This window comes from Taudactylus pleione, unplaced genomic scaffold (assembly GCF_031769625.1).
Source record: "Taudactylus pleione unplaced genomic scaffold, aTauple2 ptg000129l, whole genome shotgun sequence".
Lineage (NCBI taxonomy): Eukaryota > Metazoa > Chordata > Amphibia > Anura > Myobatrachidae > Taudactylus > Taudactylus pleione.
The window spans coordinates 18,190,586-18,204,370 of NW_028284531.1; the positions used below are offsets into that span (position 1 = coordinate 18,190,586).

Consider the following 13,785-nt stretch of genomic DNA (forward strand, 5'->3'; position numbering starts at 1 on the left):
CATAACAACACTTCCTGTCAGGACCAAAATTCCTGAAACTGATTTTGATGGGTTACAGCACCCCAGCATCTGAGACTGGCGTCCGTGGTCACTAACATCCAATCCCAGATTGTGAACGGGTGACCACATGGAGATGTTTGGAGTACAACCACAGGAATAGGGATACATGGATCTAAGGGGAGAGGCGAATGAACCTGGACAGGTGAAGGTGAGAGCCGTCCCATTTGGAAAGGAGATCCAAATGAAGCTCATGTGATGGGAAAGTGCCAAACTGAACAGCCTCAAAAGAGGAGAGGAGCTTCCCCAAGAGGAGCGTACACAATGGATGGAAATCATCAGTTTCCTGAGAACCATCTTCACTAGCGACTGCATGGCCAGTATTTTGTTTTGAGGAAGAAAAATCCACTGCAAAGAGGTTTCGATTAGCATCCCCATGAATAGAATTCTCTGAGACTGAGTCAGATTTTACTTTTTGAAGTTCACAATCCACCCATGAGATATGAACACGTGATGCATCAAACAGACATGGGAGTGGAAGATACCCGCAGTCGAGGCCTTTATAAGAAGATAGTCGAGATTGGGGTTAACCCCAAAGATCAAAAGGTGAGCCACCATTACTGCCATCACTTTGGCAAATACCTGTGGGACGGAGGCGAGGCCAAACAGAAGAGCTCTGAATTTAAAGCGTGCGTCCCGAATTGCACAGTGAAGGAAGGATTGATGAGGTTCCCAGATAGGTCTATGTAAGTAAGCATCCCCGATATACACAGATACCAGAAATTCTCTTTGTTCGATGCTCGCTATCATGAATCACAAGGACTTCATCTTGATTTTCTGGAAACACAGATGCACATTCAGGATTTTGAGTATGGGTTGTACCGAGCCACGCGGCTTTGGTACGATAAACAGGTTCAAGTAAAACCCTTGTGATCTTTGACCCATCGGACCTGGGATGACCACTCTTGAGGAAAACAGGATGTGTACAGCAATCTTCAGGGCCAACTGTGTTTGGCGAGAGGCTAGAAGACCTGTGGAAAAGAACATCCGAGGAGGACCAATAAATTCGATTTTGTACCCTATAGAGAGGATACTCCGAAGCCAAACATTGGAACAAGTTTGAAACAAAAACCGTCCCCTATGTGGGTGGGTAACCCGTCATGTGGACGGCTGATCTGAAGGTGGAGGACCAGGACTGACAGATTTTTGATTTTCAAACCCTGGTGGAGGTCAACCAATCTCAGGGCCCTCAAACAGGTGACTTACTCAAGGTTTGAAAGGAGCAAAAGGAAGAGCCACAATAAGACCTTGATTTGGAGACAGTGAAAGGTAATAAAAAAAAAATATTTTTTTTTGACAGCCTTATTTACCCAGGCCGATACCAAAATGGGACTCAGTGCGAAGTAGATCCAGACACCAGGATAGTAGTCTGAGGGATAACCCAAGGGGGGAGATTCCAACTTGGATCTGTCCGCAGGTGGTAGCTGGTAAAGAGAAATTAAGAGTCTTGACATCTGGATGCATCCATGCTGTGAACAAAAAGTCCTCCAACTGAGTAAAGAAAGAATTAGAATCCATCTATTTTTGTTTCCTCTTGAAGAGAGGTGTCTCTTTTCAGTGACTAGGGAGTCAGCGTTGGAGGCGTTTAACACCTGGAGTACTGTCTTGATTAAGGCTTCCACGCCGTGTGCGTAAGTCATGTCATCACCTGTCCCTGAAAAAAGATCAAAGTCTGATCCTTCTAGAGGCTCCTCTTTCCTCAGAGACGAACCTTCAGAATTGGATTTTTCCCATGACTGAAGAATAGCTGGAAGCAGCCGCTTCTGAGAAGCGTTCTATGTGGCTGGCTCACCTGGGCCCCTAGAAGAAAAATCCAGCAGTGGAGGAGACCTGTACTAAACCGTGGACTGAGTGGGCCAAACATTAAGCCCAGGATGGTTCATTTGACTGGGGTGGAGACACAGAATGACACTGAGCGGCCACCTGAAGGCGTTGCTAGAGAAGGGAATGCAGATGCACCCGTCAAGGCACGGGTAGTTTGCCCCACATGTTTTGAGGCTGCATTCTGCTGTAATTCTGACATAGCCCCTGCCAGCATCGCTACCCAAGCCGGCGTATCCATTGGAGGACTGTTCCGCCCCCGCAGCATTGCCCTACCCAGCAGCGGCGTCACTAGCGATGTGCGAACCGCACCGGGTGTCACCCACCGAGGGGGTGACACCAAAACGCTGCCTCCTCCTCAGTGACCAGAAGCCGGGCACTGCACTATGATGTTATTGTGCAGTAATCGGCACTGATCACTGAGGAGGAGTCGGTAATGTGGGAAGAGTCTCTGGGGGCAACCCTGCATCTCTGGGAGTGCTGGGCATGCCCCCAGAGTGATAAGACAGGAAGGGAGGGGGTGTGCCCTCGAGGCCAGGCCCCTTGCCCATTAGGCCACACTCCCTTTTCAGGGGATGTGCAGGAGGGCTATTGGCCGCACTGGGTGTCACCAACCCCAGTGATGCCAGTTTCCCAGACATATTGTGAAGGGTAGGGACAATATAGGAGTAATATTTTAAAAGAGACAGCCCACACAGAGCATGGTTATGAATATAGCAGACAGAATAAAAGTGCAACAAATGACACACAAAATGACAGGAGTGCATGATCACATTTAGTGGCCGCTTGACCTAACTGGGAAGGGGGCGAACAGCGACTTAGGCATTGTGATCCACCCCGTTCGGCAGCACACCTCCGTCTATAGCCCTGTGTAAATCCAGTGGATGAAGGAGAAACATGAATTTCCCTTCTAAGATTAATTTTAATCCATTTTAAACAATGTAACTTCAACCACACGTGCACTAAAATACAAAGTGTAATACATAATCACTGTACGCATAAGTAGCCTCTAGCACACTGGTGCCTCACTAACCTCTAATGTACATGTACAGTGTGGAAAGACAGGGCTGTGAGAAGCCAGACATGAAGTGCACATGTTGCATAGCTGCACAGCAGTTAGTATAGAGGTGACATCTAATGGTAAGCCAAATTCAACCAAATAATAATATGTAAATGTTGTGAGAAATATGAAATAACAGTAAGGAGGCGAAATGTGCATACAGGACCTTATATAATGACCCATTTCATCTGCTACATAATGATCAGCTCCAAGTTTTCTACTTACTCTCCATTTACATAAGCCCTGGCCAAATGAAATCATTTCATTATAAAACGTTATGTACTGTACTTACTGCAACTCAGGTTACTAGAAAGCTAGATGGGAAACAACTGTCATTTTCATACAAGCTTGCCAGCAAGGGTGTATGAGAAGGGCCCCCCCTCCCAACCCTGCATATACTAACCTTGTGCCAGCAAAGGGGTCAGTCCTCCGCTGCGGCACCATCTTCCCAGAGATATTTGGGAAGATGGTGCATGCCAGTCTTTGCTTTCACTGTGCAGCGCCATTTTCCCGAAGATGTCACTGGGAAGATGGAGCAGCGCAGGAGGAGACACATGCTTTACAGCACTGGTTACTTATAACTCTGGGTGCAGGATGTGACGTGCAGGGCCCCCCTGGGTCCAAGGGCCCCGTGTGCCCGCACACCCTGCACCCAGAGTTATACTTACCATGTGCTGTCAAGCGTGTCTCCCATCCTCTGCTGCACCAACTTTACAGTGACATCTCCGGGAAGATGCAACATTCTACGTATCCTAAATACGCTTATGTTTACCAGATCAGTCAAGTAAACACAAACACCACATACAAATTAAACATGCTGCATAGCTGCACTGTAATTAGTTCACATCCACATGCAGTTTTACTATGAAATCATACACATGAAAAGGTCTGCAGTGCAGCCATGTGTAATCTATATGTGACTGAGTATACTATATTACACTGTTATAACAGCCCTAACAAAATGCATTTGGATTCACAGGCCCTCCGACAATACATTTAGGAGTAATATGTCGGCCTCTATGGCACTGTGCAGAAAACTAAATTGAAGACACTGCTGACGTTAGCTTGTTCCATACGTAGGCTCAGCATGCGATGTTCTTGTTTTAATCCCTTTAGCTCTTGGGAAACAAATGCCTTCATCTGATTAATGTCCATTCCTCTGCGCTTCTGGAATATACAAGATATAATATGCCTTTAGAATGTAAACTCTTGTTAGCAGGGCCCTCCCCCATTTCTCTCCATGTGATCATGTAAATCAGGGATGGGAAACCTCCTGCCCGGGGGCCATACAAGGCCCTCAGAATCATTTGGTCTGGCCCTCTGAGCTTTTTTCTGTTAGCCTCATCTGGCCTAGAATGGCACCCTGCAGCCAGAATCTATGCAGCAGTGCCGCCTGGAGCGTCCTTAGGACGCTTCAGACGGTCACACTGCTGCCCAACCAGCTCCCAGGAGCATCCTGTGGATGCTCTGGGCATTGCTGTAAGCACCGGCGATTGTGGCCCTGCACCCATGTGACATAACGTGGAGGGGGCGTGGCCTGCACCAGGTCCGCAAAAAATGTTATATATATCAAAATTGGCTCCCGACAGAAAAATGGTTTCCCATCCCTGCAGTAAATTTTGAATCTGTCTGTAAACATCTACATTGTAATGTGATGTTTTTTCTTACCCCTATGTATGGCGCTATGGAATCTTAATGGTGCCATATAAATAAAATATGATATTACACAGCTTTACCAGTATGTACTAAGCCAGGGGTAGACAACTCCAGCCATGAAACTATACATCCCAGCATGCCCTGCCACAGTTTTGCGATTCGATCATTCTAAAACTGTTGTAGGGCATGATGGGATACGTAGTTCCACAGCAGCTGGAGTTCCAGAGGTTGCCTTCCCCTACTAAGCTAATAAGTAAAGTAGTACATGGGAACAATAGGTGTCAACAGAGCAATTCTAACTACAATACCCACATGCACATAAGCATCAACAAATTGTGATGTGCTAATCATACATCCCTATCGAGTTTTCTCTCAACCCAGTGCAAGAGTTTTGATGTTTTTACCTATTGATGATCTGAATACCAAACTCTCTGTATAGAATGGCTGTAGGCCGGGACAGACTGGGGCTGTAATTCTGCTCCGGCATCCCATACTGCCCACACACGGAAAAGAGGCGTGGCCATGCCTTACGTGTCACGAGTCACAGGGGTTGAAACATGCCATGGTTCCAGCAACCTAGTGTTAAACATGTTGCACAGCCGCTATCATAGCAAGGAGCCTATCTACAAGTCTGTCAGAGGATGGTGGTTACTGACTGAACAAAATGGGCTACAATTAATAGAGGATGATTAAATCAGGTTTTTCATATATTAAAGAGCTACTTAAAAAATATCAATATAAACATTCAGATTCTCATGGGGACTTCAGATATCTGAGATGAGAGAGATGAACGTTTTCCTAAATCCTGAACATAAGTTTGTAAATGACCCTGCTTACTATATGCAGCATTAAGCCAACAGTATAACATCCTCTTAGACGGTTATATAGCTATATGGTATTGTCCTATACATAGAGCATTACATTGCCTCAACACAAAAAATATATTTAAACTATTTTAGCAGTCCCTGGTTTGTATACGTTAGCTTGCAACCTTGCACAGGTCATTTTATACCGCGTCTTACAAATCACAATAATATCTGCTTTCTACAAGCCACATTTTAATAGATAATAATGGTCAATGTGTACTTTGGTATAATTATTATTATTTATTTTAAGACAAACCATTTAAAAAAAAAAATCAACTTGACTTACATCATATTGTGTTTGTAGATTGCGAGCTTTCTGGCTCAGAAAACTAAAGACATTGGAAAAATGCTCATTCCGAATTTGACCAAATACCTAAGGGAGTTATAAGAAGAACATTATTGCAGTTTATTAATATAGCAATATAAACTGTGGTGAGATGCATAAAAGGGGCCATGCAAACATAGCAATGCATACACATTTCAGTGTCTTTTTGTATATGATTTGTTCAGAAGTTTACTATGTTTATAGAATGGACTGACTGAACTGCTTGAATTAACTAAATTAAAATGAGTGGCTGAGGAATAGATCTGAGGAGTAGCTGAACGATTAGAGAGTTTGTGGGTAAAGGTGATAGCATATGTGCAGCTAGTAAAATGCTCTATGTACAGATATGTGCATAATCTGATGTGCTCTGAGGGAGTGTTCAAAGGTTAGGAATGTGTAGGAGATGCTGACATTCCACAGTACGGAATTCCACAGACACCAAGCTGCCCAATAAGACTCTTATGGTGAGTGCACATGGGACGATCGACAACGTTATCGTTGTACGATCTCCCGGGTGATCAATATCGATCATCCAGCACACCAACGACTATAGCGATCCACGATCGCTGGTCCCTATAGTAACCTGGTCGATATCACCCAGGTTGGCCTGCATGCACAGTCGATGGACGATATCGTCCATATGTGCCCACACATCGCAGGTCGTTGGGCACCGAAAAATGCACGATATGAACGATAACAGTATGATTGATATCGTTATTGTTCATATCGTCATATCGTCCATTTTAATCATACCGTGTGTACGCACAATATAAGGGGAGCTGGATACAAGGAGAGAATATGGCAATGCTTGGTCCCAAATCAAAATTTAAGGGAAGTCCCAATAATGCCTTTCCACATCCATCCAACCCCCCCTGCCAGAGCCATAACTAGACGTTTTGGTGAAAGAGCATTGGCGCCCCCCTCATTTTTCAAAGGGACATAATGCACCCATAAAAGGGCCATGGCCTCATGGGGAATGGCCAGGGAAGAGATAGGAGAGGCCAGGAGATGCTGGGGATGAAATAAGAGGAAGCTACAAGTGAGAATGATAATAAACAAATTTGACAGGTGCAAACAGCGCCCCCTGCCTTGTGGTGCCCTGTGCCACGGCACCGGCCGCACTACCCTAGCAACGGCCCTGCCCCCTGCCATTGCCGGGCCTCTCTCACCTCCATGCCCCACTTGTTGCAGTGGTGGTAGTTCTGGGTGTGCAACATCATTTGAACCGAAGGGAAACATTTGAAGAGGGGATTACACCTTGTTATTGAATCTCATCTTGAGGCATTACCACATAAGGAGAATAAGAGGAGGTGCAATTATCTACATTAAAACAGAAGCAGCATCTTGGATTCAAAGGAGATTAAATAGATGTATTTTAGGTGGCAGTCATTGCAGGATTGTAATATAAATAGATGATACCTTTTATCAATGAAAGGAAACATAGATTTGTAGCTGATATAGAACTACATGTCCCAGCAAGCCTTGCCAGCTATGAATAATTATAGATTTATTTCATGCCAATAATCCTCTCGAAAAATAGGAGACTTTCGGGTACTGCCATTTATATTTGATACTGTTGCGACGGGCCCGGGTAACAGGGGGCGTGGCCACGCCCCCTTCATAGGGAAAAAAAAAATTTCAGCACCACAAAGTGCTGACGAGGGGAGGCGCTCTGAGCCCCCTCAGCCCGGCGCAAAGCCAGGGGGGGGCACGATCAGTGTGGTCGCTCCCCCCCACAGGCATAGGAGACTGCTGTGGCTGCGGCTCAGCAGCCAATAGCAGTCTCCCACTGCAGCTCAGCACACTCTGTGTGCTGGGCTGCTGTGAGGGAGGAGGGGGCGTCGTCGTACTCGGGCCCCTCAGGAAGCTCGGGCAATTTGTACCCGCCCCCCCCTCTCGGACCACATGACCATGAAATCGCATCTGCCAAAATATATTATTGTTTTATTTGAGGTGTTCTAGTTCTACTGTATTGGGGCCCTGTTGCGGGAGTTGTGACAAGCAGTGCTATAAAGACTTTTGGCAGCAGCGCCTTCACCCACCACACCAATGTCACTGAGTGCCCTGGAGCCTATCCAATTCATGTAAACGCGAGCCACACCTGTCTCTTGCATTGATGAGGTCAATACATTTTGTTTTTCTTATTGCTCAGCTTTAACTTGACGGATTGAGATTGAAGCTAAGTGCAGGTTATTTTTAGGAGTATTTAAGACTATACAACGTTATCTAAATGTAATGGGTGTAACATTAACCAAAACCATGAATAAAACTGAATAACTTATATAGAACAGTACGCTAAATAGGATAATTATGTATGTATGTATATGTATTAAGTAAGGCAGCACACACAGTAGATATACCAAATACACATTATTTAAAAAATATAATATAAAATTAAAAGAAAACAAAAATACAAGCTGTAAATCTTTTCCACAGCTGTATTCACACAATATTATTAGTTTGGGATTTACTCCTGCAGTAGGTACCTAAATTAAGATTAATTAAAACAGCTGTGGAAACAAAGATTTGTGTGGGGAATATCATACCGATATATTGTTCAGTGACCACATCCAGGAGCATGGTACCGTTCAAGATATCTTCTGATCGGCCTGCGCTGGTCGATCAGAAGATACGATTAATGATCTGCGGGAGCGCGCCATAGTCCGTACACACTAGACGATGTGCCCAATATTTTGGCCCGATCCGCCATATCAGACAACATATCGTCTAGTGTGTATCCAGCATTAGAGTATTTGTTGCTTAGAGAAATGCATATAATTGTCTCTATAGTTACAATGTCTCCTTCTCGGACTGATGTATTGTGACCAGAAAAGAATGACCTGGATGGATCTTATTATTTAAAAGTTCTAAACTTGGGAGAGCCAATATATTGAGCTTGCACACTCTCTTTTAGTGCCTGTCTTAGTGCACTGTTGCACTATAATGACAGGGTAGAATCCATACACAGTCCAAAGCCAAAATCTGCAGATGTCAGTTAGTAGGTAGTTGAACAGTAGTTTTTGCGCCAACTTAGAACAGACAGAGAGACACAACATTCTTATTATATTAGTATAGATATAACACATTCATATACTTGTAAAAAGAAGCCATACTGTATAAGCTGATAAATATAAGATCTCTCACTCTTCAGATCAAATAATTGTGACAATGGCCTCATTCTCACTCTTTTTTTTGGGGGGGGGGGGGGAGGGAGAAAGACACATAACACTTTACCTTATCCTGAGAGTTTAGAAGAACTTTTATACTTTTATCAGAAGAAGTCACCTCAGGCCCAAACTCCACGCTTCCTACACAGTATAAAAGACATTAAAAGTGTCTAAGATGCTGTATTCAATAGATTTCTCAAATAGAAAGTTGAAATATGAATTCATATAATTACAAAATTAATTCAAAATAACCGGTATTGAATATCAGATGGATCCAAGACTGTAAATTCACCAAACATTATCCAACAGCAAGATCCTGCCATCACAATCAAAATTCAACTTACCACATTTAATTCTGAAAATATCATCAACAAGCCCTTCGTATACCACCTGGGAGCACAGGGGGGTTACATAATCCACATCTGCAATCAGGAACCAGAACAGTGGAAAATAATACATTTTTTGTTGCTTGACAAATCTTATACATTATAGATACATTCATATGTAAATACAAATAAGTTTTTCTATACGAATTGAAGGTCAATAATTAAATGCAGATAGGCGTAATGTATTTTGGCGAAGACATCATGGTGGTCTAAGCAGTGATCGTGCCATGATGAGACTGCCAGCACAATTCCCTTCCCAAACAGCAGATGAAGCGGACACCGAGTCCCAGCTGGCACATACAGTGCATCCGGAAAGTATTCACAGCGCTTCACTTTTTCCACATTTTGTTATGTTACAGCCTTATTCAAAAATGGAATAAATTTATTTTTGTCCTAAAAATTCTACACAGAATACCCCATAATGACAATGTGTAAAAAGTTTGAGATTTTTGCAAATTTAATTAAAAAAAACAAAAAAACTTTTCAGCCATTTTCAGATCTCTCCAGAGATGTTCAATCAGATTCAAGTCTGGGCTCTGGTTGGGCCACTCAAGGACTTTAACAGAGTTGTCCTGAAGCCACTCTTTTGATATCTTGGCTGTGTGCTTAGGGTCATTGTCCTGCTGAAAGATGAACCGTCGCCCCAGTCTGAGGTCAAGAGCACTCTGGAGCAGGTTTTCATCCAGGAAGTCTCTGTACATTGGTCTCTCTATCCTGACTAGTCTCCCAGTTCCTGCCGCTAAAAAATATCCCCACAGCATGATGCTGCCACCACCATACTTCACTGTAGGGATGGTATTGGCCTGGTGATGAGCGGTGCCTGGTTTCCTCCAAACATAACGCCTGGCATTCATGCCAAAGAGTTCAATCTGTGTCTCATCAGACCAGAGAATTTTGTTTCTCATGGTCTGAGATTCCTTAAGGTGCATTTTGGCAAACTCCAGGCGGGATGCCATGTGCTTTTTACTAAGTAGTGGCTTCCGTCTGGCCACTCTACCATACAGGCCTGATTGGTGGATTGCTGCAGAGATGGTTGTCCTTCTGGAAGGTTCTCCTCTCTCCACAGAGGAATGCTGTAGCTCTGACAGAGTGACCATCGGGTTCTTGGTCAGCTCCCTGACTAGGGCCCTTCTCCCCCAATCGCTCAGTTTAGACGGCCGGTCAACTCTACGAAGAGTCCTGGTGGTTCCGAACTTCTTCCATTTATGGATGATGGAGGTCACTATGCTCATTAGATCCTTCAAAGCACCAGATATTTTTCTGTACCTTTCCCCAGATTTGTGCCTTGAGACAATCCTGTCTCGGAGGTCTACAGACAATTCCTTGGACTTCATGCTTGGTTTATGCTCTGACATGCACTGTCAAGTGTGGGACCTTATATAGACAGGTGTATGTCTTTCAAAATCATGTCCAATCAACAGAATTTACCACAGGTGGACTCCAATTAAGCTGTAGGAACAGCTCAAGGATGATCAGTGGAAACAGAATGCACCTGAGCTCAATTTTGAGCTTCATGGCAAAGGCTGTGAATACATGTGATTTCTTAGTTTTTTTTGTTTTTGTTTTTTATAAAATATGCAAAAATCTCCAAAAAAAACTTTTTGCACGTTGTCATTATGGGGTATTGTGTGTAGAATTTTGAGGACAAAAATTAATTTATTCCATTCGGGAATAAGGCTGTAACATAACAAAATGTGGAAAAACAGGATTTTGGTACTTACCGATAAATCCCTTTCTCCGATTCCACAGGGGACACTGGAGTTCAAGACAGTGAGGCATAGACGGTGGTTGAGCAGAGCCTGGCACTTTAAATAATTTAAAAATGTGAATGGCTCCTCCCCCTCTATGCCCCATCAGCCCCAGTTTAAGAACTGAGCCCGAGAGGAGACGGAGGACAAGAGAAAAGAAAACGAGGAGAAGGAGAAGACCACAGAACAGAACAAGACCGACTGAATGAGAACAGTGGAACCCTTAACAGGGAACCATGCAGTCACACAACCATAGAATGAACCCAACAAAACGTCAGGTACGCAGCGCTGGGCGGGCGTCCAGTGTCCCCTGTGGAATCGGAGAAAGGGATTTACCGGTAAGTACCAAAATCCTGTTTTCTCCTTCATCCACTAGGGGACACTGGAGTTCAAGACAGTGGGGACGTCCCAAAGCCAACCTCCTGGGTGGGAAGCGCGGAGAACTTGCTGACCCCTCGGCCAAACCGAAATAGGGACTGCCAAAAACAATAGGCCCAGCAGAGGCAGAGGATCAAGTGTCGTAGAGCACAGTAGACAAACACTACTCCTCAGAAGACAGTCACAGAAGAACTTCCACAACGTACGCACAGCGGAATCCAAAATGAACAGAACGGCTGGCGAGAAAACAATCACAGTTGAGAAGCGGCTGAAATTAGACCAAACCAGACAGCTGGTAGCAGAGAGCCCCAACAAGAATCCATAGTAAAAGGGCAGAAAACGAGAAGAACTTGTGAATCGTACTAGAGTCTGCACAGGAATCTGCAACAGCTGCAGACAGCAGAATCCCAGCACTGCTGGTCATAATCATATAGACAGAAGTATGACAATACCAATCAACAGATACAAAGTTGATCCTGTCCACAGACTCCCAACAAAGAGTATGCTGGGAGGTCAAAGACAAGACCGAACAATCGCTTTGAACGATCCTTGAGGTCCCACTACAACAAAGTTGTGAACCAGCGGAAAGGTTATACCATAGAAGTCTCCAACGAGTGGAGATCCCACGGGCATGAGGCAGAGGCGAATACGAGAGGATGGAGACTACAATTCCTTTCAGAGGGTCAGACAGCAGTATAACCCATACTGAAAACAGGGATAAAAAGACACAACTTCCAACCTGATGGAAGTGCGTAGTCAGTACTAACTGCCGGCCTGAACATAGTGTGAAAACAACCAGGAACTTAGCAGTAAAGGAGCACGAATGTAACCCCACCCAGGGAGAGCTACCAATATAGGGAAGCATCCCACACAGCAAGGCCAGGGCAGCAGTACCTATTAGTGTGATAAAAATATCAACAGATACTGAACAGGAAAACCCAACCAGGCCCCCTGCGTGGAACATGTTGACTGTCACACTTATGTAAAGATGTGCACTAGCCCAGAGATGCGCTTTGGTCCATAACCCCAACAGATTCTAGTAGAATAGTGTCGCTAATCTCAATGTACAAACTATGCACCCACACACCAGGGAAACTCTAAAGTGTAGAGCCAATTGATTAAAAGAGCAGATGGCTGCTAGGACAGCAGCTAGGCTCCGTAAGGGAGATTAACGTTATGTATGTCAGGTTGCATGAAATAGGAGCATCTTCCTAGGCATTAGTCAGGTAAGCTCTTACCTGTGAGCGACCAGAAGCCCTCTGGACTCTATGTAGAGTGTCACTGACCTTTTTTTATCACACAGCAACCCGCCACGTTAGGTATAAAGAGTAGCTTCAGTGGGCTAAGACCAATGCTCCACAGCACGGACTTTAGTCTGGAGAAGTGGAAACTAATAAAATGTTAGTGGAGACAAGAAGGTCGTAGAACAGGACTCTAAATTGAGCCTGTTCTGTGGGCGGCTCAAGGCCTCATGGTATGAATTGTACCTAAGGGCCCTTTTGAGACTCATTTTATTGATATGCGACAAAAATATGGCGTACCGGAATAGATACTGAGAAGGGTACCTGTACTTAGACTGCGTTGGTTATCCCAAGTAAGAAGGGATATATGTTAGGGTTAAACAAAAAACATTTTTTTTCCCAATTATTCGGAAATATTAATACAAGTGCACCACTGTAGTTGTAATGATAATAGATCCCCCGAATGGGGCGCCGCCCCAGGACATGTATAGGGTCCATACTGGAAGCAATGCCCAGGGAATTGTGACTATCACTATGTAAGCTGCAGAACATGACTCTAGTTTATAGAACCACCATATAATAGGAATGGATATAGCCTACAGCTTCTAGTAAACCCAGACGGCTACGCATCTGTGGAATAATAGGTAAACCTAATGAATGTGGAAGTATAAACATTATATATTCATACACACACAACCCAATACCTAGGGAGAGATAGTGTAAAGCGGAGTCATTGTACAAACTACCGCATCAGGAGCGTCCAGCCTCCAATCGCAGCATCTTTAATTATGCTAGTATGTTATGGTAAGGATAAGAAGCGATATCCACATATGCATACGTGTACCTACATAGAAGTTTAGTAGGTGACGATAATATTTATATATATATATATATATATATATATATATATATATATATATATATATATATATATATATATTAGGGATGTGCAGGCTCGGATAGGTTCGAGTTTGCACGTGGAGTTCGGATTTTTCCCTCCAAAAAAACGGAACTCAGAAAGAGGCAAAACGTCATCTTGCATGGACGAACATCATCATTCCTGGACAAACGTGCAAAAAG

The 13,785-nt window shown here is 44.0% G+C and overlaps 1 protein-coding gene across 4 annotated transcripts in view; it reads right to left on the bottom strand.

The window, feature by feature from the left end:
• Positions 1-13,785, bottom strand: part of VPS33B (VPS33B late endosome and lysosome associated) — a 77,300-nt gene that overhangs the window by 19,686 nt on the left and 43,829 nt on the right. For all 4 annotated transcript variants that reach the window (XM_088472926.1, XM_088472927.1, XM_088472925.1 and 1 more), the window contains 4 exons: positions 9,297-9,374; positions 9,020-9,093; positions 5,747-5,833; positions 4,015-4,105 (listed from right to left, as the gene is read on the bottom strand). In XM_088472926.1, the coding sequence (XP_088329052.1) occupies positions 4,015-4,105; positions 5,747-5,833; positions 9,020-9,093; positions 9,297-9,374 (330 nt within the window). The remainder of the gene's footprint in view (positions 1-4,014; positions 4,106-5,746; positions 5,834-9,019; positions 9,094-9,296; positions 9,375-13,785) is intronic.